The 22,324-nt window shown below is 41.2% G+C and overlaps 1 protein-coding gene across 3 annotated transcripts in view; it reads right to left on the bottom strand.

Annotated features, from left to right (window-relative positions):
* dgkg (diacylglycerol kinase, gamma) overlaps window positions 1-22,324 on the bottom strand; it is a 157,304-nt gene that overhangs the window by 57,022 nt on the left and 77,958 nt on the right. For all 3 annotated transcript variants that reach the window (XM_030757799.1, XM_030757797.1, XM_030757798.1), the window contains one exon: window positions 17,584-17,744. In XM_030757799.1, the coding sequence (XP_030613659.1) occupies window positions 17,584-17,744 (161 nt within the window). The remainder of the gene's footprint in view (window positions 1-17,583; window positions 17,745-22,324) is intronic.

The following is a 22,324-nucleotide window of genomic DNA, read 5'->3' as shown; positions in this document are numbered from 1 at the left end:
GTGGTTTAATTTTAATTCTTTAATTCAAAATAAGCTGTTAAAACAAGCATAACACATTTCAACATCAAGGAATACAGCTGAGCTAATGATTAATTTCCAACTATAACAAGTGAGACATTAATGTTGAATAAAACTATCCAGTTATGATGCTTAACTTTAATTTCAGATGTTTGCTTATCACAGGAGCACTTCCACCCTTCATTGGTCTGTGTAGTAGACTGGTGGGAAAATAAACAACATTTTAAAGTTTAAGCTTATGTATATTGATTTATTCATCAACTAAACTTAAATTAATATTTCTCATGTCAAATATTGAAATGCGATTAAAATGCGATTAATTTCGATTAATTAATTACAAAGCTTGTAATTAATTCGATTAATTTTTTTAATCGAGTCCTACCCCTAATAATAATATATGTCATCTGATTCTGCTTAAAGTGCTGAACAGAGACAAGACACGGGTCTTATATATGATATGTTTCAGCTTTGTGGTACTTTAAAATTCACCAAATGTTTGAAATGGGTAACTTGTCATGACTGCACGTAGGACAATTTAGCACCCAAAATCTTGTACTGCAGAGCCTTCATGTAGCATTGATGTAGTACTGACATAGCATTGCTGTAGCATTGCTGTAGCATTGTGTTGCTTAAATAAACGAGGCCTTCCATGAAAAAGGCCCTCTCTAGATGACACCATATTTTGCACAAAAGGTGCCTTCACAGATGTAAAGTACTACATATAGTGTTTGATAATCAGGTGTCTTCAGTCCTGAGGATGTGACACTAATGTTAAAAAGAACAAAACAGTTGCTGGTTTGAGTCCCTGTTCAGATTCTGGCATCTCTAAGATGACTGCTTTTGCAGGATCTGCCAAAGAGAGTCACGGTGGATGCTGTCGAATGCTTTCTTGAAGTTGACAAAGTTGACAACGAGTTGTTGCCAGTACTCGACGCACTGCTCAATGATGTTTCTTAAGGCGAAGATCTGCTCCATGCGCAATCGCCCACTTCGGAACCCGGCTTGTTCCTCTCGCAGCCGTTGGTCAAGGGCATTCTTCAATTGTCGAAGAAGGATGATGCAGAAATCCTTGCCAGGCACAGAGAGCAGGGTGATGCCCCTCCAGTTGGTGCACTCGGAGTTATTGCCCTTTTTTGGTATCTTAACTATCGCGCCTTTACGCCAGTCCTCTGGCACCGCGCCGCTTCGCCAGCACTTGTTGAACAGGATCGTCAGCTCTTCCTCCATGGCTTGGCCGCCGTGTTTCAGAAGCTTCGCTGGTATTTCATCTAGGCCGGCCGGCTTGTTGTTCTTAAGGCTTTTGATCGCGATCTTCACTTCCTCGATGGTGATTTTACCATTGTTGACCCCGAGCTCGTCTTGGGCATCCACCGCTTCGAAGTTGTATGTCGTGGCGGGCTTTGGCTGGTTGAGGGTCTCCTGGAAGTTCTCGACCCACCTTCTGTTTTGCTCTTCTTGGGCGATCAAGAGTTTTCCGTTCTTGTCCTTGACCGGGACGTTTGCATTGGACCTTGCTCCAGTGAGCTTGTTCACAATGCGGTACAAGGTCTTGGAGTCATTCTGATCGGCTGCTTCCTTTGCTTCGGCACGTTTCCTTTCCAGCCATTCTTTCTTGTCCTTCCGGCAGCTTTTCTTCACTAGCCGATCCAACTCGGTGTATCTTCGGCTCTCTTCTTCTCTGGCTTGCTTGGTTTTGACCTGGTCTCATTTGAGCTTGGCGATTTTTCTCTCATCGATCAGCTTTCATGATCTTGCTTGGATCCACTGCTCGCTTCTCTTTCCTCAGCATCTTCCGATGGTGTTTTGGGCGGACTCCGTGATGGCATCCCTGAGGCCAGTCCAGAGGTCCTCCATGTCCTCCACGTCCTCCGTTTCTCCAAGGAGGGCAAAACGATTTTGCAGTTCCAAAGTGAAGGCGTTGACGGTGGTCAGGTCCTTGAGCTTCTTGAGTGCGAACGGTCTCTTTGGTGAGGGCTGCCTTTGGTTTCGAAGCTTGAGCTTGGCTTCCGCTCTGACTAGATAATGGTCAGATCCAACGTCCGCCTTTCAGTAGGCCCTCGCGTCGCGTAAAGCCAACCTCCTCTTTTTGCTGATGCAGACAAAATCGATTTCGTTGAATGTCCGCCCATCAGGTGATCGCCACGTCTTCTTGTGGATCTCGCGGTGCTGGAAGTACGTATTCCTGATACACAGCCCATTGTGCTTGCAGAACGACAGCAAATGCTCGCCGTTGTCGCTGAGGCGTGTCGAGGATGCGTGCGCTCCCATCATGGTCTCCAGCCCCACTCGATCGCCGGCCAGTTGGGCATTGAATTCTCCTACGAGGATCTTCAGATCGTAGTTTGGGATGTCGTTGAAGACATCTTGGAGCTAATCGTAGAAATCATCCTTGGAGGCATCTTTGGCACTGTTACTGTTTAATACTGTTGCAGTTAAATTAAAAGCAAGATGAAAATATTCTGCAATATTAAACTCAAACACAATGTCTCATCCTCTAGTTCACATGCAAATATAATCCCTTTAGAGCTTATTTACATGCTATTTCCATGTTGCCAGGCTGCTCATTTAAAGCAGTCCTTCCACGGGAATATTATAAATAACAATTCAGCACAACACACATTTAGTTGAAAAGTTAATACTCTCAATGCCCTGCAGCTAGATAGAGAAGATGCAAATGGGGGAAAAAAATCTGTGACAGGTTTAACAGAAGTAATGACCGTTTTTACCGACCAAAACACGGCAGTAAAGATGTATGAGCTTAACCAAAGGAGAGAGAGAAAACACAAAAGCTGGTAAGAATAAAGATATCATACAGAGGCATCTACATGAGTAGTGTGTTTGTGTATGTGTGTGTGCGCGCGTGTGTGTCTGTGAGTGTGTTGTAACAAGCAGGTATGCTTAACTTGTTGCCTTCTTCTGAGTATAGTTGTAGTACACGTCTACATGGTCTGTGTTTATGCCTTTGATTATGTGAAGCTGGTGTGCAGTGGAAGACCTTTGGAGATGGGCTTTAGACTGCTCACCCAGTTAGATGTTAGAAACATATCATGGCTGCGGCTCAAGAGCAAGTCAGCTTCTAATCGGAAAGTTGGTGGTTCGATCCCTGGCTGCTCCAGTCTGCATGGCAAAGATACCGAATACCCGCATTCGTTGGAGTGTGTGAATGTTAGACAGAAAGCACTTAGATGTAGTGGAAAAAGTGTTTGGGTGAATGAGACACGCTGCATAGAGAGCTCAAGTTGAGAAGAAAAGCACGATGTAAGAACTAGTCTATTTACCAACAGTAGTGATTCATGTGGATGGATGACTGATGCCTTGCCATGGCAGAAGATTATTGGTGTCAGGGCTAGATGAGCTAAAAATTGTCATTGTCCAAATACTAATGGACCTGACTATATGTTGAATTTCAGTGAAATAAGGGTCAACATGATAACATCAACAAACGCTACTTTTTTGTTTACTTATATCATTAATTAAAGTTAGCTGCACTCTGTCATCTCTTTGTTTACCCAGTCACGTTATGATTAACAATTAACTTCTGAGATATCAGGTATCTTTTGGAAAGCTTTTAACACTGCTGTGTATTTCATGCATCATTTGACAATTACATGTTAATTATATAAAAGCTAACCCCACAGAATCTTCTAAGGATGTCATTTAGTAATTTCCTTCCCTCTTCTTATCCACTGACTTCACTTAGATAAGCGCTGAGAGAAATAGTGCACATCTTGTAATCTGGCAAAATTGCCGGCTTTAGAAATGGACGTGATAAATAAGACAGAAAGTCAAGCTGTACTTTTCACAGTATTTTTACATAAAAAGCATTAGGCCTTTTGACACCAAGCAGGGATTTAGGTATTCACTAATTCTTTGCCTAATAAACTTGTGACCAATTTTAGACGCTTGGATAATAAAGGGGGCACATATTTAGACCAAAGTGCATCCTGTAACTTTGACAGGCAAAAGCATCCGTGATGACAGGCTGGCACCCTGCCTGCCTGCCCAGGTGTTTTAGTGCTGTGCAACAAGGAGCATGGAAGGCTGTGACGAAACAAGTGGACAGGTGCAATTATATGCATCCTCACTTGTCAGCTTGAAAATCATGAATGGATGTTACCGGACCTCCTCAATCAGACACTAGGGCAATGTGCTCAGATCTCACTGCATCAGCAAATCTCAGATCTTAAAATAGATCTGCATCTGCTGCTTTAACCGGGTGAGTATTTGATACTGGAACCTGGGGAGTAATAAGACATCACAGGCAAGAATTGATAAGCTCAAACTAAAAACCTTCTTCTTTTGATTCTAAAGGCAAGGTTACGCATCACAACAAAAACACAGTCAAAACATGGCCAAAGCTTTTTGTTTTGTTTTGTTTTTGTTTTTTAATTATGCCTGAGGAGCCTTTTGTCACATGTGAACAAATCATGGAGTTGTTTTTTTTTTGTTTTGTTTTGTTTTTATTTTGGTTTATTATGAGCAGAGTGTCTAGTGCAGCACGTGGATCAGGGTCAGACAACGACACAAAATAGCTGCAGAGCTTTCCAAACCATGACAGGCTGTTCATGTCACTAAATCTGCCCCGAGTCCCCTTCTGCAGGCAATCACTGACCAGCCCCAGTTTTCTGCATTCTGTCCTCCTCATAAATCTGGCAGTAACAATATGTGACATTTGCCATCGCCTGTAGTTGCCTACGTGATGAAGGTTGTTTTGATCTTGCCGTTTGAAGCTCTGCTCATGGTGTGTGTGGTGAAAAGAGGAGGTTCTAGGGGATGGGTGATGTGAAAAGGAGGAAGGGAAAAGAGAGTGACAAACAACAACAAAAACACTGGATCAAAAATGTCACATCAGTGGGGCCCACAGCCCCCAGCAGAGGAATAAATTGTCAGTGCATTCCTATTGTGTTTTGTTGGCCTCTGGTAAGAGGCTTGCTTAATTTAATGTCAAAGAGAAATACCATGATACACTCAAACTGGGACGCTCAGGTTAGCACGCGTGATACAGAGAAAGATAAACCTCTCTCTGTCACTTATTATTTAATAAACTATAGTACAATTATAATTATTAGTCACCAGTGTGACCAATGTGGAGCCATTTACAGCAAAAGTCTGTCAGTTTTCCATCTGTTTAACCCAAAATATATTTAAATCACCACTGCAACATTTCAGTTACTGGAAACAGTTCCTACCAGAGCTCCACGTTTGGTGATATTCACTCATCAGCCTGAGCAAAATTATTCGCCACTATTGCCAAAATTAGAGTATAAAAAAGTCCTAACAGTTCAATTCATTTTAATCTGGGTGTGTTAATAATGTTGCCATTGTTTATTTGAAGGACAAGAAATTCTTCACTGTCAAAGCAACGGTTAAAACTACTTCATTATCATAAACTAGCTAACATTAGCTAACTGGGACTGAGCCATACCAACGGGTTCAACAAAGCAATTCTAACTGACGTTGGCTAACTGCCTTAAGCAGATACATTTTTAACTGGACATGAAATTAATCAAACCTGATTTCTAGCATCAGTTTGAATGCCAGTGGCAACCTGCTGGCGAAGGAGGGACTAGTGCAATCCGGCCATGTCTTTCCTTTATTAACTCCTTTGCTAAGGGTTAGATAAAGATTGTAGTTTGGAGTATAGCATGCACCATCGCAACAGTAATCCTGGTGATTGACAAATGTTGTATTGGGAGTGACTGAGCACACTCAGTGTGTCACAACACAGACCAAAGGACACTTATTGCATTTGACAAACATGTATCTGCTGAGGCCCCGATGAGAACAGGCTGATATGACAATGGTTAGGAGATATTAGCTAGCTAACTGGTTTCAGTGAGGACAGTAGTGACAGGGCAGTCACTAAGTACTGAATTTAAAATTTAAAATTAAGTACTGAATTTATGTACGTGATACACATATAGTAATATTTTAAGTACCTGTACAATTGTTAGATTTGTATGTTTACATAGAGTTTAAGAATCCATCCAGACTAAAAACAGCTTATTAGAGATACTGATCATACTCTAAAAAGTCAATAAATATATTCGGCTATGCTGTAAAGACATAGTTAAGACTTTAAAGACTGTCTACATGTGTGTTTTTGAGTCCACATGTTGGACCATCCCTGAGCACTGTTCCTCCTGTCTTTAAGACCGGCCAGGTGTCACTCAGCACGGTCATTCATTACTGTGGTAACCTGGCCTGAACCTGGCAGACGCTGACTTCCTGTGACTGATACTTCCCCTGACCTTCAGTCTGAGCCAGAATAACTCTCTCTCTCTCTCTCTCTCTCTCTCTCTCTCTCTCACACACACACACACACACACACACACACACACACACACACACACATACACTCACTCATGCATACACAATTTTATATGCACCCTTGGCCGTGTAAGTTTTCTGAACTAACCCAAGCTTTTTCAGTCAATGAATTCACAATATTTAGTCACAGTGTTCAAGTCACATCTTTGTGTCATTCAGACATGGTGTGCCTGTTATACTGTTCCTTTGTTCCTATCATATATACTGTTACAATGGTGGATGTTCATATTACATCATTAAAGTTTTAAATAATGAGGTCAGTGTATATACCGGCTGTCAGGGCTTTGTTGTGATTTTGAGTTTTCTGATTATTCTTGAGTCTTTCACTGTTACTTCTGAGCTTTAGTTTTGATTCATTTTGTGGACTGAGTTTTCGTATCATTTTTTTCTATGATTATTCTAGTCCTGAGTTAGATTGGTTATTCTATTTTGGGTTCACTCATGTTTTAGTCCTGCCTACTTTGTCATCTTGTGTCCTCTTGTCAAGTCTCCATCTTTATGTTTAAATCAGTGACTTCCTGTTTTATTTTGATAGTCTGTTGTCTCTTGTGCCTTGTATGTAGTTTTACTTTGTCTTGCAATCCCTGATTAGATTCAGCTGTTCTCGTTTCCCAGGTGTTTCCACCCCTATGATTATTTCTCATTGTCACCTCGAGGTGACAATGAGGCTTGCTTGATGTGATTTAGCGCTATATAAATTAAATTGAATTGAAATTGAAATTGAGTGTTTGTCTGTCTTCCTCTGGTTTCTTGTTCTTGTGTATTCTTGCTTTTTGCCTCGTGATCTTTTGGATTTTGGTTCTTTGCATTTGACCTTAATAAAGATTAGGAGTTAAAAGGAAGCCATAGCTGAGCTTCATACATATTAGTAATGGGCAAAATGAGGCTTTGTAAAACACGGAAACATTTGAAGCAGTTGTGGCTGAATTGTATCGAGGTTTCAAAACAATATGACACCCATCTCTACAGTGACTGGCCACTTTTGTTATTGTCATTCTGTGAAACAACACAAACAGGCGCTGCACAGTCCTAAACAAACCTAGACATTATACCAGACTGTCAATAATTATGAGCCACATGTTTTGGAGAAATCTCCATACAAGAAAGCATGAAAAACTGAGATTGACAGCAAGTTGTGACTGTAATGAAGTGTGTTTCAGCAAATACTATTTCCTCCCTGTTGTGTAAACATACCTGAGTCAGTTGCTTAGTAATTCAATGCAATACACAACAAACCGATTTTTAAAATAAAATATAGTGAAAAACAGCTCCTATGTTTATTGTGATAACCGTATAGGATTTGATTGTCACCTATTTTGTAGGTAGGCTAAGTGTAGCCTAATGGTCTTGGTGTAAGATGTATTGTCTATGGGGAATAAAGTGTGAATGAATATAGCTAATTATACATGTAGAAAAAAAAGAGCAAGAGAAAATCAAAAAATATTTTTCCATTTTTTAGGTACATGGGGGCTAAGCCACTTTCTTTCTTTCTTTTTCCAATTTACCTCCCCAGCCTTGGAAAAAATCTGTTCACACAACACATTTGTTGTGGGTATACATAGCTTTTTAAAGATGTGGATATACAACACATCATCCCTGCCAATAAACTAGAGGATCATGTGTCCTTGGAAAAAATGCATCACTGAAGTATCTTTTGACCTCTATAGTGCCATCAACCGTTGCTCTGTGGGTCTCACTAACCTGGTTGTGAAAAAGTTCCAATAAACTCTGCTGACTCTTTTGCTGTGGTTGCTGCTGCCACTTCTGCTGCTGATGACTTTTGAAATTTCTGGGAGTTTGCAGTGTCATCAGGTTTGTTCTACACCTGTTAATCAAACCTCAAAGCAGAGGGTAAGCCATCTGACAAAACTAGGGTGAAACGCATCAAGACTCAATTAGCTGTGGTCACATGATGTGGTCATTTGAACCACATTCCAGAGCAGTGTTTCAAAATCTCTGTGCTTCGTAAGCTTGACACAGCGTTTAAACGTCACTATTGAGTATCCCATGCCTAATAAATGCACCATGCATGTGAAGGAAGTCCAAAGCCCTTAGAAGAAGCCAATTCAACTATCCTTTTTTGGATGAATTCATTTTGTCAAAGCCTTGGCTCCTGACATTTCCCGACAAAGCTACTCTGACACACAGTCACCCAGCAAAGATAAGATCTTAGTATGAACTGTTTAACACTGGCAGCCCTGTTGAAGAATGCGCCTTTTCTTCACTGCTGCAGCTCAGCCCATCTGCTTCACCACCACTGCAACTCCACACTTGCTTCCCAGTCTGCAAGGAAAAAGCAGAGGGCTTGGCATTCCCAGCCTCTGTCTGCGTCTTCACTTGTGTCTGCTGACCAACTCAGAGACTATATTCTTTCATTATCAGCCGTCTGAGTCTCCTGAGTATGCTGTGTCTGAACTGCCAGATCCAATACCCTAGCCTCCATAGCATCCAGAGGGTCCGGCACAACCCCAGCCAGTGTGTCCTGCGCACAGGGTCCTGAGCGTCCTGTGCAGCTGCACAGCCAGATAATCCTACACTGCTGGTGCTGCCTGATCCTGATCCTGGACCTCCTGTGCCATAGGCAGTACTGCACAACCCAAAATCTGCACATCTTGAATCTGAGCCACCTGTTCCTGTGTTTCACAGGCCAGTGGAACTTACACCCATGTTGCCTGAGCCAGAAGGTCCTGTTTCACCTGAGCCTTCCTCTTTTGTCATAGGCAGCCGCGTGCTCGGTCATCACATGGGTTCCGCCTCAGCTGCTGGTCTCCTGCCCTGCTTTGTCGCAGCCAGCCTCCTACCAGGCCTCTTGAGAGGTCCGTGTCCTTTGCCACCAACCTCCTGTCTGGCCTCCTGAAGGACTCTTTCACTGCTGACCCCCATCCAAGTCTCCAGAGGAATCCTGTCCTGCCTGTCACTGGCCTCCAGTCTATCCTCCAGTCCAACATCCAATCCAACCTCCATTCCGACCTCCAGAGGGGCTCCATCTTTGTGTCCAGCCTAGGGAGGGTTCTTGCCTCCTTTGTTGCCACCAACTTCCTGCCAAGCCTCTGGAGGGACTCTGCCTTCTTTGCCATCGCTGGCCTCCTGCCAAGCCTCCTGAGAAACTTCGCTTTTTCCACCAGCTCCCTGCCAAACCCTCAGAGGGACTCCGCCACCTCTGTTACTGTCTGACTGCCAAGGGTCTCTATCTCTGTTGTTGGCCTCCTGTTGAGCCTCTGAAGGGTCTTTGCCATTGTCAGCAGCCCCCTGTTTGATCACCTGACTAGCACTGTCTCCACTGTTGGCCACCACAGCACCCCCTTGAAGAATTCCTTTGTCCTGTTCTACCTTCTGGTCGACAGCCTGAACTGAGACTTGCTCAGACCTGCGTTCGTGTTGACCCCCTAGATCTGCTCCTCTGCTTTGCCCCGTAGCTGGGCAGACCTCCTAAACTTCCATCCCTGCTTTTTGGACTCTCCTGCTCCCTGCTTTTTATTTTGGTTTCAGTTTAGTTTTCATTAGGAGATGTGCATGGATGTGATATTTGGCATCTTACATGAAAGGCTAAACAGTACAGCAGCGTGAAGGGAGGGCTGTCATCTCTACAAGAATATTTTTAAGTACAACTTTATTTCATTGCATGGCATCTTAATCCTCGCAGGAGCTTTGATGAAAAAAAATCTATGAAATTAAAACAAAAAACATAAGACTGCAAGAGGCTTTTAAAGCTACAGTATTGAGTGCTTTAAAAAAATGCCTACTATTGGTCTAAAATTCTCTAGAATCCTTTCTGGAAAAATAAAAAGACATTTAAAGTTCAAAATTGAAAAAATCTTTTTTACTTATGGACCCACTGGGCATGGCTCCAGGAGCCCAAGGCATCAGAGATCCCTTAGATAGAATTTTATTTGGAATGACTGTTATAAGACACAAAAAACAAATGCAAACAAAAATAAAAGACACACAAAATAACCACAAAAAAGACACAAAACTACCACAAACCTCCAAAATCACCATATAGAGATATCAATCTATCACAAAGAGATGCACAACAAATAAAAAGTGTCTTCGATAAGCATTCTCACAACAGGATCCACTGAGTAGTTGTTCTGAGTATTTTGAGACAATAAAACACTCACTATTCTTGTTGTCCAAGAGTCAGCTGTTTCCAACCTCAAGCTTGAACTTTCTATCAAAAAAATAGTTTAACTGGACAAACTCCACCTAAAGGAAACTTAATTTTGAGATGCAACCGTGATTTTTATAGAGGAAAAGCTTTTTCTAGAGCAAAAATCTGTTTTAGGTAAGATTATATGCCCAGGGATTGAAGAAAGCAGCAGTGGTATCTGTAGTTTGCCTTAATGTAATTCCTCACTGCCCTGTTAAAAAGCAGCCAGCGACTTATATTTCCATCCAAAGAGGCACATGATATTCTACACCCGTGCAGTAGGAACTGGCCAGTGACACTGTTATTGGGATCAGCTTGCACTGCACACCACTCAGCTATGTGCATTCAAGCGCACACACATGAATACACATCTACACTAGTGCACCTATCTAAAGAAACTTCTACACAGGGACACACTGCAGAGGGATCAGCTTCCTTATTGAAACATGAGGTGGCATCTTTAATGACTGCTGACATGGTGTGATTTCCTTCTCTCAAATTCTTTTCACAAGATTCTTTCCAGGCTGCAGGTCAAGTAAAGGCACTTTTAGGAAGTGAATCCAAGCTGGCTGTGTAGATAGATGGTTACATTCTCTTGATTTATTCATGAAAAAAGCTTTAATGACCAGTTATGACCGTTATAAAGACAGTGCAATTACAGAAACTTAAATTCAACCTAAATTCAACCCAATTGTCTTTTTTTATTTAGTGTGAGCTCCACCTAACTGTGTAAAGGGATTAGTGAGATGCATTAAAATGGAAGGCAGGTTGGGTAGGGGAGACCGAGGGAGAGGACAGTGTACATTACTGTAGGTGACCTATCCCGTGATGTGACCTCCCACTACCATTCCAGCCTGTCCCCAGCACCTATAGTGAGACCTATAGTACTCTACGCAAATATAGTTATCATGAATTTTATGTGAGAGTGTGTGCTAGGCTAGTGGTGTGCATTAAAAGAAGCAAGGCAAGTGAAGCCAATCTGACCTGGCGGGAGACAAGGGGGCAAAGGAAGAGCCAACAAACCCCCACCCTCAACCAACCCAACCCCCCACCCTCTGCAAACCCACCCCTAGCACCCAGAGGGGGCCTGAGCCCACCATAGCCAAGCATGGGGCAAAGACAGGCCCAGAGGAACCTCCCAGAAAGTGGTAGAAACCATGGGGAGGGGACAGGGCACCGATACGTCCAACAACAGGTCCAGGGTGAGGTGGAAGCAAGAGACCACAGGGAGATGGAGGAACAAAGGAACGGGGTAGGGGGTGGGACCAAGCCCATCAGATATACAGCCGTGCATACGAGTGCATGGAGGCCAGCTTGTGCTGGGCAAAGGAAACCACGGTTAGTCTCCCCTCAACCCCAGGAAGGGCCAGCCCCCCTCCATGACACGTGCACAGCCCCGAGCCCACCCAGCAGGCCCAACCATTTTTGCCACAGTGTCTGTTCTGTTTTTTGTTTTTTAATTACTGGCAGAGTGCAGGCCCATGGTGTAGGCTAAGAGTCCCCCCAAGAGCTTTTGGATGGCAGGATGACAGTGGTGGTGGTGCAGCAAGGTCACCTGACAGCATGAAGGGTATGGGTTCAAATCTGTCTGAGGAGCACTGAAAAAGAAAAGTGTCTTTTCTGTTTTCAACCAACTTTAAAGCAACATCTTCCTCTCACTTTAACCCAATTTTGTTTTGACATCTGCCAAAGTTGTCAACAGGTTTTCATTTTCACCAGGTGGAGAAATAGATGACAAATAGTATTATGTTATTTTAATATAATAGTATTATATATACACATTTAAAAATGTGCAGGAAAACAGAGGTATTGTAAGAGATGAGGCTATAAAATGCAATAGTGCAGAAATACATGGTGCTGCTGTTGTTCTTACTGATGTTCTTGCTGTTATCCTCTCTGCTTAATGTAATACTGTCAGCCCCCACAGTGAGCTCACTGCTCAATGCGGCAACAGCAAGTTGCTGCTGTCAAAACTACCGTGATTGAATTTGCTTAATCTTCAAGATACATACAACTTTATGTGTGTTTAATGTTTTTTCTCAGTTATAAAATTATTTTCTCTGGTATTATACCACTTGAAATATTTCCCTGCCAATAAAAAATTAAATGTTATGTCATTTACAGAAATCACATTTTATACCTTCTGCTCAACAGCTCCAAGTGCCTTGGCCGAGCCACATGCTCCACACTATGTCATCCACAATTAAGTCAGTGAGATAAAGGACAGATGACTGTGGAAGCTTTCAGATTCGGCCTTGCCAGCCTCCCATCTCCATGGCAACCCAACCCTGAGTAGCAAGGTCTGCGATAGGATGGCAGGAAATGCAAACCTTGTATGGTTGTTAAAGCAGATTTAAGGTCTTACTAATGGCTGCATCATTGGTGTGAGTCAGAGATTCGGTTTGCTCAGGTGTCGTGTGCACCCAGATACTCAGCCATCTGTCACTGTGGCTCCTGGAGGAACAGCGATCTGTTGCTTTATTTTAATGGCCGTACCATGCCGGAGTGTTGTCAGAGCCTCTCACAGATAACCTTTCCTTGGCAGGATAAAGCTGGAGTTATTCTGTCGCTTTATTACTTTAAACATGTCCCACAAAAGAGTTGTTTTTTTTCTCACCATTTCACTCTCAGCCTGCAGAATATTCAGTCCTCTTATAGGTCTTTAAAAATTGGTCACAAATTTATAGATTCTTTTTTTTTTTTTTGGGCTAAATTGTCTATATTATTAAAGAGAACAGAAATTTAAAGAAAAACAAACAAGTGAAATCACCAAGCAGCAGCCAACAGGAGCCAACTGAAGCCTACTGAAAACCAAAGCCAATGCCGAAAAGCCACAAGCTGCAGTTCCTGGATTAAAGTGAATAAGTAAATCAATCCCCATAGATTCTCATGTTAAAATGCCCAAATTAATGATATTAAAAAGTATGTTTATCGCCTGTTTATCGTTTAAGTATCTCGGGGTCTTGTTCACGAGTGATGGGAGAAGGGAACGGGAGATCGACAGGCGGATCGGGGCTGCTTCTGCAGTGATGCGGACGCTGCACCGGTCCGTCGTGGTGAAGAGGGAGCTTAGCGTAAAAGCTCTCGATTTACCGGTTGATCTACGTTCCTACCCTCACCTATGGTCACGAGCTTTGGGTAGTGACCGAAAGAACAAGATCGCGAATACAAGCGGCAGAAATGAGTTTCCTTCGAAGGGTGGCTGGCCTCTCCCTTAGAGATAAGGTGAGGAGTGCGGCCATCCAGGAGGGGCTCAGAGTAGAGCCGCTGCTCCTCCACATCGAAAGGAGCCAGTTGAGGTGGCTCGGGCATCTGATTAGGATGCCTCCTGGCCGCCTCCTGGGTGAGGTGTTCCGGGCATGTCCCACCGGGAAGAGGCCCCGTGGTAGACCCAGGACACGCTGGAGAGATTATGTATCTCGGCTGGCCTGGGAACGCCTTGGGGTCCCTCCGGATGAGCTGGAGGAGGTGGCTGGAGAGAGGGAAGCCTGGGCTTCTCTGCTTAGGCTTCTGCCCCCGCGACCCGGCCCCGGATAAGCAGAAGAAAATGGATGGATGGATGGATGGATGTTTATCGCCTGGTGAAACTTTGGTTTTGTCTTTACGGATAAATTCCCTATCACAACAACTATCGGTGGTTATTTTATAACTGATACTGATGAAGCTTAAAGTCAGGAGCATGGCCACTTTGACGAATAGATATAGCCAACTACTGTCTTCTACGCCTCACCTCCACTAATTTGACTCACTAAACTGGACTCTGGACTCACTCTTGCCTGTGTTTGTGCTGGTGGCATCTTTCACAGCATTGTAATGAATATACAGCCCACTGTTGTGAAGTACAGACCATCCAAGAAGGTTTATCCTTTGGTTTTGGTGAATGAAACTGTAACATTTTATTAGTCAGTTACTTGTTAGCAGTGTTCATAATCTATATACAGTCTATACTGTGACTAAGTCAAAAGGTGAAGAGATTTACTGACAGAACTTTACTGCAACAGTGTTGCTGCTCTCTCTCACACATTGCCACTAAGGGACGCCTTATAAGTAACTGAGACAACTTTGGCAAATCAACATTATTTTACACCTCTGGCATGAGAACGCTCTGACCTATGATGAGGCAGTCAGAAGGGTCGGTGTTGTACCTGTCACAACCAGCAATGAGGCTGTAGGGTCCTGCAGAGTCCATGAGGGGTTAAACAATGGGAGGTCAAGAAAAACAAACAAAAAAAAAAGCAGCTGCAGCTTGATCTAGTGTTTTGTGTATAAAAGCTATAGGTAACTACAGCCAAGTGCAGGATGAAGTATAATCTTTAATATAAATTAATGTGAATAATATGAAAGAGTTCTGAAAACTCTGATCTTGAAACAGTGATGCACAAACTACTCAATACAAGAAATGAGAGAGTGCACCAAAAAGCATCATCAAACCAAGACAAGCCTGTCAGATACTATTGTCTACCACTGTCTGACACGCTGGCGGTGCCACCCAGGCCACAAAGAGAATGGCTTCATCCTGTCACTGCCTCTTGTCCCATGTTTGAAAAGACACAGTCACTGCTTGAAGAAAGTGGCAAGTTGTACAAATTCTAACCACGGACACATAGATTAGTGTGTCACTCACTATGTGCAGTATTAGACTTACACGTTCACACTGACACATATGTAGATATCAGCAGAATTTCAGTTGTGTAACGTCACTGTGGTATATCTGCTGCCTGCCAATGCCCCCTTCAAACGTCTACCTGTGCACATATGCCCTCTTTACACTTATGTCACTTCAGTTATTTATAGTGATATATACTGCACAGCTAATCTAATGACTTTTAGCTGAGAAGAATGGAGTTAATGATTATATATTGTAGCCTCATATTAATTTTTTTGGTCCAAGCCCCAGTGGGGACTACTAAGTAGTAGTAGTCGGATTTAGTGAACAGAGATTCACAGGCAGTGACACATCAATTATTTTAATACACTGAGGCTAAACCAGTAAAGCAGCACCGTGATAACTTTATGAAGGCCTTGTTTGTCACCTCTGCATAAATGTCCCTGAGGCCCACATACCATCTCCATGTAGACAAGATTAAAAAAGTTGCTAAGCAACTGGTACCTGGCAGCATGTTTCTTTCCTCCTATTAAAAAATTGCCCAAGAGGACGCAGAAAATCACTGATGAATCTCCTAATTGCTTATATCCTCAGAGATCAGATAATCTCTTTCACCATGTTGTTATTGTATCAAATACTTTGTATTTCATAAAATTTGGAGGACTTTTTTATTTGATATAACCAACCCATCTGCATGTGTATATAGTCTTAGATTGTCAGTCCACACAGGAATTAGATTAAGGAATATAAACGATGCCATAATGCTAATTTCCAGCTCCATACATTTATTCTGGGCATAAAATAAATTAGTTTTGAATAATTAACAGTTTTAAATCGGAAATGTTTTTTTCTTAAACTGTTTCTCTCCCTCCTTTCTTACGTTTCTTTTTGAAAAATGCCACTTTTGTTATGTATCTTTAAGAAAACCACCAAAAAAACGACCCTGGGGTTAAAACATGAACCTAAAGTCCCCACAGACTGCACAACTTTAAAACGCATGTTTGTTTTTCAGTTGTAATATTTGGTATTATTTTTACTTAATATTTTTTAATCTGTCACTTTGCATTAACTAGCAGATACATACATTTCTTGCAACACATGCACTTTGCTAATGGTATACTAGACTAAAAATAGAATGCCAACCTTTTCACAACGAGGAAAAATTGGTGATTGCCCAGTGATTGCATTCAACTTTTTAACAGTTGGTGACAGATTGCAAGTAGCTGGAGTGACCAACTGGTCACCCAGAGGTTGAGCATGCAACACTCTCAACCTCTGGACGACCACTTTCAATCACAAGGCAAACGCACATGTAAATAGTTAATGTGGATTTCTGTGTATGTATATTTGCAACGGACAGCATCAGATTTGCAATGGATGGCTACAGTTTGTGTTTTGCCAATTTATCACAGTTAATAACCAGATTATCTGCATTTATCTGCTATCTTAATTTAATCACAAAGTGATAGCAGATGTCTTACTGCCATTTCATTGCTATCTTGATGCAGCCGGGTCGCTTTGAAGATGGCAACTGACTGCAAGTAGTTGCAGACCTGGTCCCCATCATGAAGCAAAGACAAGACTGCAAGTTTATTGAATAAAGTTGCAATATTTTGGTCATGCCATGGTCTCCACATGGTCTCTGGGTGACTGTAGCTTTACCAAGTTATCTACTGACAGCTGATTAGTACTACACTAACTTGTCCACATATGCAAATATGGTTATTTCTGGTCACTCCAAAAACCAACATAGTGGCAGGCCAAAGTGCTAATGGGGGTGGGGTGGAGTGGGGTAAGATTGGGGTGTCCAGAAACCAGTGGGTGACATTGTAGCCTATGCTTGAGACCTGCCTAGAGAAAAGTCTACTTTCTCCTGATTGGCTGCCCCTTGCTAGTTTCTGTAAGCAGACCCAGTGGTTGTGAACACCATGCCCTACTTCAGCCAGTAGGGGTGTGTGATATATATCGTCTACGATAATATCTTAATTGTCGTGTGAACGATGCATGAGCTGACGTTCAGTATTTTCTTCTAACAATCTTTTCTTGTTAAGCTGCCAGGAGACAATAACATCATCGTACTTCTATTTATGCTCGCCGTTACGGCGCACGTAGCCGCTGCAGCATTCTCCTGAACCATAGGTGTCACCACTCAGAAAATACCTTGCCATTGCCATGTTTCTTTTCTTAATATTTTTTCTCACTCTTTAGAATCTGTGAATCTTTGAGCAAATGACCATTTAAATAAATCCATGCTGTGTTGACATCATCTGAGCATACAAATAAAAAAAAATATTTGAAACAAAGTATTTAGAGCAGTCTGAAACTTCTGTGAGCTCTTGGCTCACAGGGATTAAATTGAACTCATTATTTGAAATTTTGGTCAGCACCTGATATTGTAACATGACACATACAACAGAAAAAGGAAGAAAGAAGGATCATGGGCCCTTCAAAACATATGCTACTCTATCAGTTTCCTTACCACTCCAATAGAGAAGTAGTTGTTGACAATGCTGTAGGGGACAGGATCTCCCTTCTCCTCCTTGTCATCAGGGATGATGTCTATGTTCCAGCGATCCAACACCACCTCTGTGCTGTGCTCAATGTCCCGAAGGACCTTTAGCAAGCTGCCACCCTCATAACCTGCCGAGAACAACCAGAGAGTAATTCAATTCAATTTTATTTATATAACACCAATTTACTACAACAGTCGCCTCAAGGGCCTTTATAGTGTAAGGTAAAGACCCTACAATATTAGAAAGAAACCCCAACTATTACACAACCCACTATGAGCAAGCCCTTGGCAATAGTGGGAAGGAAATACTCCTTTTAACAAGAAGAAACCTGCAGCAGAACCAGGCTCAGGGACGGGCAGCTATCTGCCGTGACCGGGTTGGGGATGAGGGGAAAAAGAAGATTACATGATAATGATTATAATGATATATTTTTGACAATATGATTCTGACTGCCAGCTGACTGTCCAGCACAGACCCTTGACAGACCAGTTCATCCCCTTTGAGATGATAAAAATCACATCTTATTCCTTTGGAGAGGAACAAATCCCTCACAGACTCCTGAATGCACAAGATTATAATCAGTCCAACACCACCACACCATATAATCATTCCAGGGTCAAATTTATATTGTTAAACAGTATAAAGCTAGAAGTTTGGAACCAATCAGGAGTCACATGGAGATTTATGGTGGTACAAAAATAATCAAGCACACAAAATCAAGCCTAGTGTGAGTATATACTGGCAGAGAACAGGGGTTCCCTAATGTACCATTCCAAAATTCAAATCATATTCATATTTAATGGTGAATTACGTTACACAAGTTCAAATATAAAACACGATGAAACTGATCCTAGCGGCATGGCCAAAGAATCTGTCCTCCTTCCTTGCTTCAAACCAGAATGTGTCCCAGACCTGACAGCCCTCCGGGAACCCCTTTGGATTTGCTCCATTGCTGATAGCCTGCTTTAACAGCCAGGCGCAGTAATAAGAAGCAGATGTTTGTTCCAAAGGTGTCACAAGGCTTTAACGAGTACATCACACTGAGAGCATCATGTGTCTGAAATATGAGTGATTTACACTCTGAGCATGAGTTTGACCATCTTAATTTAGAGTGTTAGCATATATGTTAACATTTGTTTTAGTATTTGAATTGCTAATTAACCTTAAGCACAAAGTGCAACCAAGATTCATGGAAGAATTTTGCAGGTATCTATTAAAATCAAGTAACTGTATTGGATGAATTGAATTTTTCACCCAATAATGTTATTACAGTCCATCCTGGGGGTGGGAGTAACTCACGATACTATTCCAAGACACTTGATATTATGATATGTCAGTTTTGCAATACCTGATACATTGAAAAACAATCATGTACAATATGTTCCAATAAAAACAATGTGACAAAAGGAATGAATTGTGTATTATTCACTGCATTGTGTTGTATATAATATTTTTAAAGTTTAATTTTATTTAGCTTCCCTCAGTTTTGCTACTTTCTCCCTGTGAGTTTTGTCTTCACTGCAATTCACTTAAGTTCATTTCACATTAGCATTATCATTATTATTATTAGCACTGACTCTGGCAAATCCAGACAGCATAAGAACAAATTAGTGGCTTATGCATTTAAAAAAAAAATTTTCTTACCCCAATACTAGGTACTTGTTTACCAGTGTTCCACCGTGTTACTACATGTCACACCAATCCATTTGATAGCCATTGAGAGATTTTACTCAAAATATTAAAAAATAAATAAATAAGCAAATGGTAAATGGTAAAGTCAGTCATTTGGTATTCATCCTCTGGAAATATCGCTATCAAATTTCATGACAGTCCATGAAATTCTTGTCAGGATATTTCACAAGAAGCCAAATATTTCAACCCGTAGTGGCACTAAAGGTCAAGAATCCCTAAGTCAAGGTTGAGTGGGGGATACATATGAAATCTGTTATGATATAGATATTTTTGTTAAATATTTCAATCTGGACCAAAGTGGATCTGACTGAAACACATTGTAGAGCCATGACTAGCTGCTCACCTTCGCATACAAATCAGACTAGATTCATTTGCCCTCTCAGGTAAATGTTCATCAAGCTAAATGACCACTGCTAATATTTCAGTGCTTATTTCTGGGAAAGATGATCAATTTAACAAACAGCCCAGAGCCACTCAGCTTATTGACAAAATATTCAAGTGCTCTGCTGGTCCTCCACACAGCAACAATTGAGCAATTATAACCAGCCATTCTAATTACTGGTCCCAAGTACTACAAGAAATCAATGGTTGGCAAAGGATTTACAGTGTTTGCAAATGATCTGCATAATAATTTTAATTTGGCACATAACCCCCCTCCTTTCTCTTTCCATCTTTCATTTCCCAGAAATGTGCAGAGACACATGCCTGCCTTTTTTGATAGTTGAGAATGCTTCTGAAACTAGCCATTCTTCACTGTTTATATGGTCTATTTCAAGCTTGCTATGTTATCTTTAATTTAAATATGAGGATCTAAATACAGAAGACAGGAGGCATGTAAAGTAGACAGAGGTGATTAATGAAGCTGATGTCAGAAGAACAAAAGGGACCAGGCACGACTGTCCAAGAGACGATAACTCAGCACCCATGTTAACTCAAAGTGAAATAACTGTGAGTGATACAAACATGCATTTTAGCAAAGAACACTGAAAAGCAGGCAGGCTGATGCATAGCAATAGGAGGTAATGGGCTTTAAATACACAGTGGACTTACTATGAACAAAATGTGAAAACAATTGGGGCAGGGCAGAGACTCATAAAGACAGGAAGTTTAAAAATATGACACAAGGAAAGTGATTAACAAAATAAAAGTAGAGAGAAACACAATGAACATCCTGAACCTGTAAATGCAAGAAGAAATGCAAGAGGAAACCAAAAATCTTTGTGTATTTGTCATCATAAGAAAGGTGTCCCACTTTTTGTAATTTTCACTTTACCCCTCATGCCTCCAATAGATATTAGATTTACAGATGCATCTTATTCCACACAGCCTGAATATTCATCCATTCTGCATCCCTTTGTTAGTCTTGTCTGTTCTTCTCTGGATGGTTGTTCTGAATGAAATTTCGTTGTATTATGACGGAATGTCATTATATAATTCGTTGTATAATGATTAATTTCGTTGTATGTATAATGACAATAAAGTTCTATTCTATTCTTCTATTCTATTCTATCAACCTTTTTGTCACTTTCTCAGTGAATCTATATGATTACCTGATAAATGACATTATCATTTACTGGGCTGTACTGTTGTGTTAAAAGGCAGTATTAAATGGCGTTTTATTATGTTTTAATTAGTTTTTTTTTTTTTTTTTACAGCAGCCATTTCAAAATGAAATAGTAGGTAAACACAGGTGTCAATAATCACATTTAAACAGTGGGGCCTGAAAACAGACATAAATTAAAACCAAAGTGAAAGCAATTTCTGTCTTTGCATATCAAATAACATTCTAGCCCATAAACTTCCAACTTGTGGCAGCTATTTTTTCTGGAAGCAGGCTTAACGCTGCTTGACTCTAATTCCATTGAAATCTGTAGCGCCTGTCAGTTTCATAGGCTTTTTTCTGTCCTGCTAGCTTGAGCTTGTCAAACTGAGAGGCCAGCAACCTTTTCTGTTTTTTTACACACACGTATTGTGGACAGACTTGTGGTCTCTGACAGGAAATTCATAGAAGACTAGCATGCTTGACAAGCTGTGCTGTTCTGCTTTTAACGCTCTGAGATGTGTTATAATCTGGACGTCTGTAGGAAAAAGGCTAGCACTGGCAAGTAAACAAGCTTCTGTGATTTTATCATCTTAACAGATAAGTTTTTCCCTTACTAAATACCTTGGCCAACATGTGTAATGTTATGACTTTTAATAGCTTGTTTAGCAGGTTAGCATCAAAAGTCTTGATGACAGAAAGGGGGTACCCCTATTCTCACTCTCTCTTGTTCTACAACAAATAATGTAAGTAAATTCCTCATTCATTCATTTTGATGCTATTGCATGTCCCAGAGTTGTTATTTGCTAACAAGTGGTTACATTACAATACTAAAGTGGCTTGGGACAGTCAACATCATCAAACCAAACACAGGAGTTTAGTGCTGGTGACTCTAAAGTAATGCAAGTGTGCTGTAGTTCATTTACAGTATTTTATTTCCAGTGATTCCTTACTTTTAAAAAGTCATAAAGTGGCATCAATCTATGTAGATTACATCACTGAACAAAGCATATAAGTATCTTTATTTATTTATTCTGCAATAATTCAAAAAGCACATGGAAAAGACTTATAGGCTCAAGAGAACCAGTGAAGGCTTCTAAGCTGGCTTGCAAATAAACACTCTAGAGAGAGAGAGATGGATGATTCTCTGTCTAGTTAGCTAAATAGTGCTCTTCTTTATCAAACTGAGCTCATAGCTTAGCTGACTCATCTGCTGCTCCCTGCTTCTCATTGTCTTCACCCTCCTGGTTCTTTTTGAAAAAGCTTCTTATATCCATATCCTAGTGACCACCAGATGCCAACACGGTCAAGTCTTCTTGTTAACTTTCCTTAAATTAGTATGTGGAAATCTTGGAGCTTTCTCAGTGGGCACAACACATGTACTTATGTGCCACATAGACAATATTTAAAATGAATCAAAGGACAATGTTAAAAATATATGAAAATGTGAAAGCTGTTCTCTGTGGCTCCCTCTT

Source organism: Archocentrus centrarchus, chromosome 21 (genome assembly GCF_007364275.1).
Source record: "Archocentrus centrarchus isolate MPI-CPG fArcCen1 chromosome 21, fArcCen1, whole genome shotgun sequence".
In the NCBI taxonomy this organism is placed as follows: Eukaryota; Metazoa; Chordata; class Actinopteri; order Cichliformes; family Cichlidae; genus Archocentrus; species Archocentrus centrarchus.
Note: the sequence above shows the minus strand (reverse complement) of the source record. Positions and strands in the feature narration are given on the sequence as shown.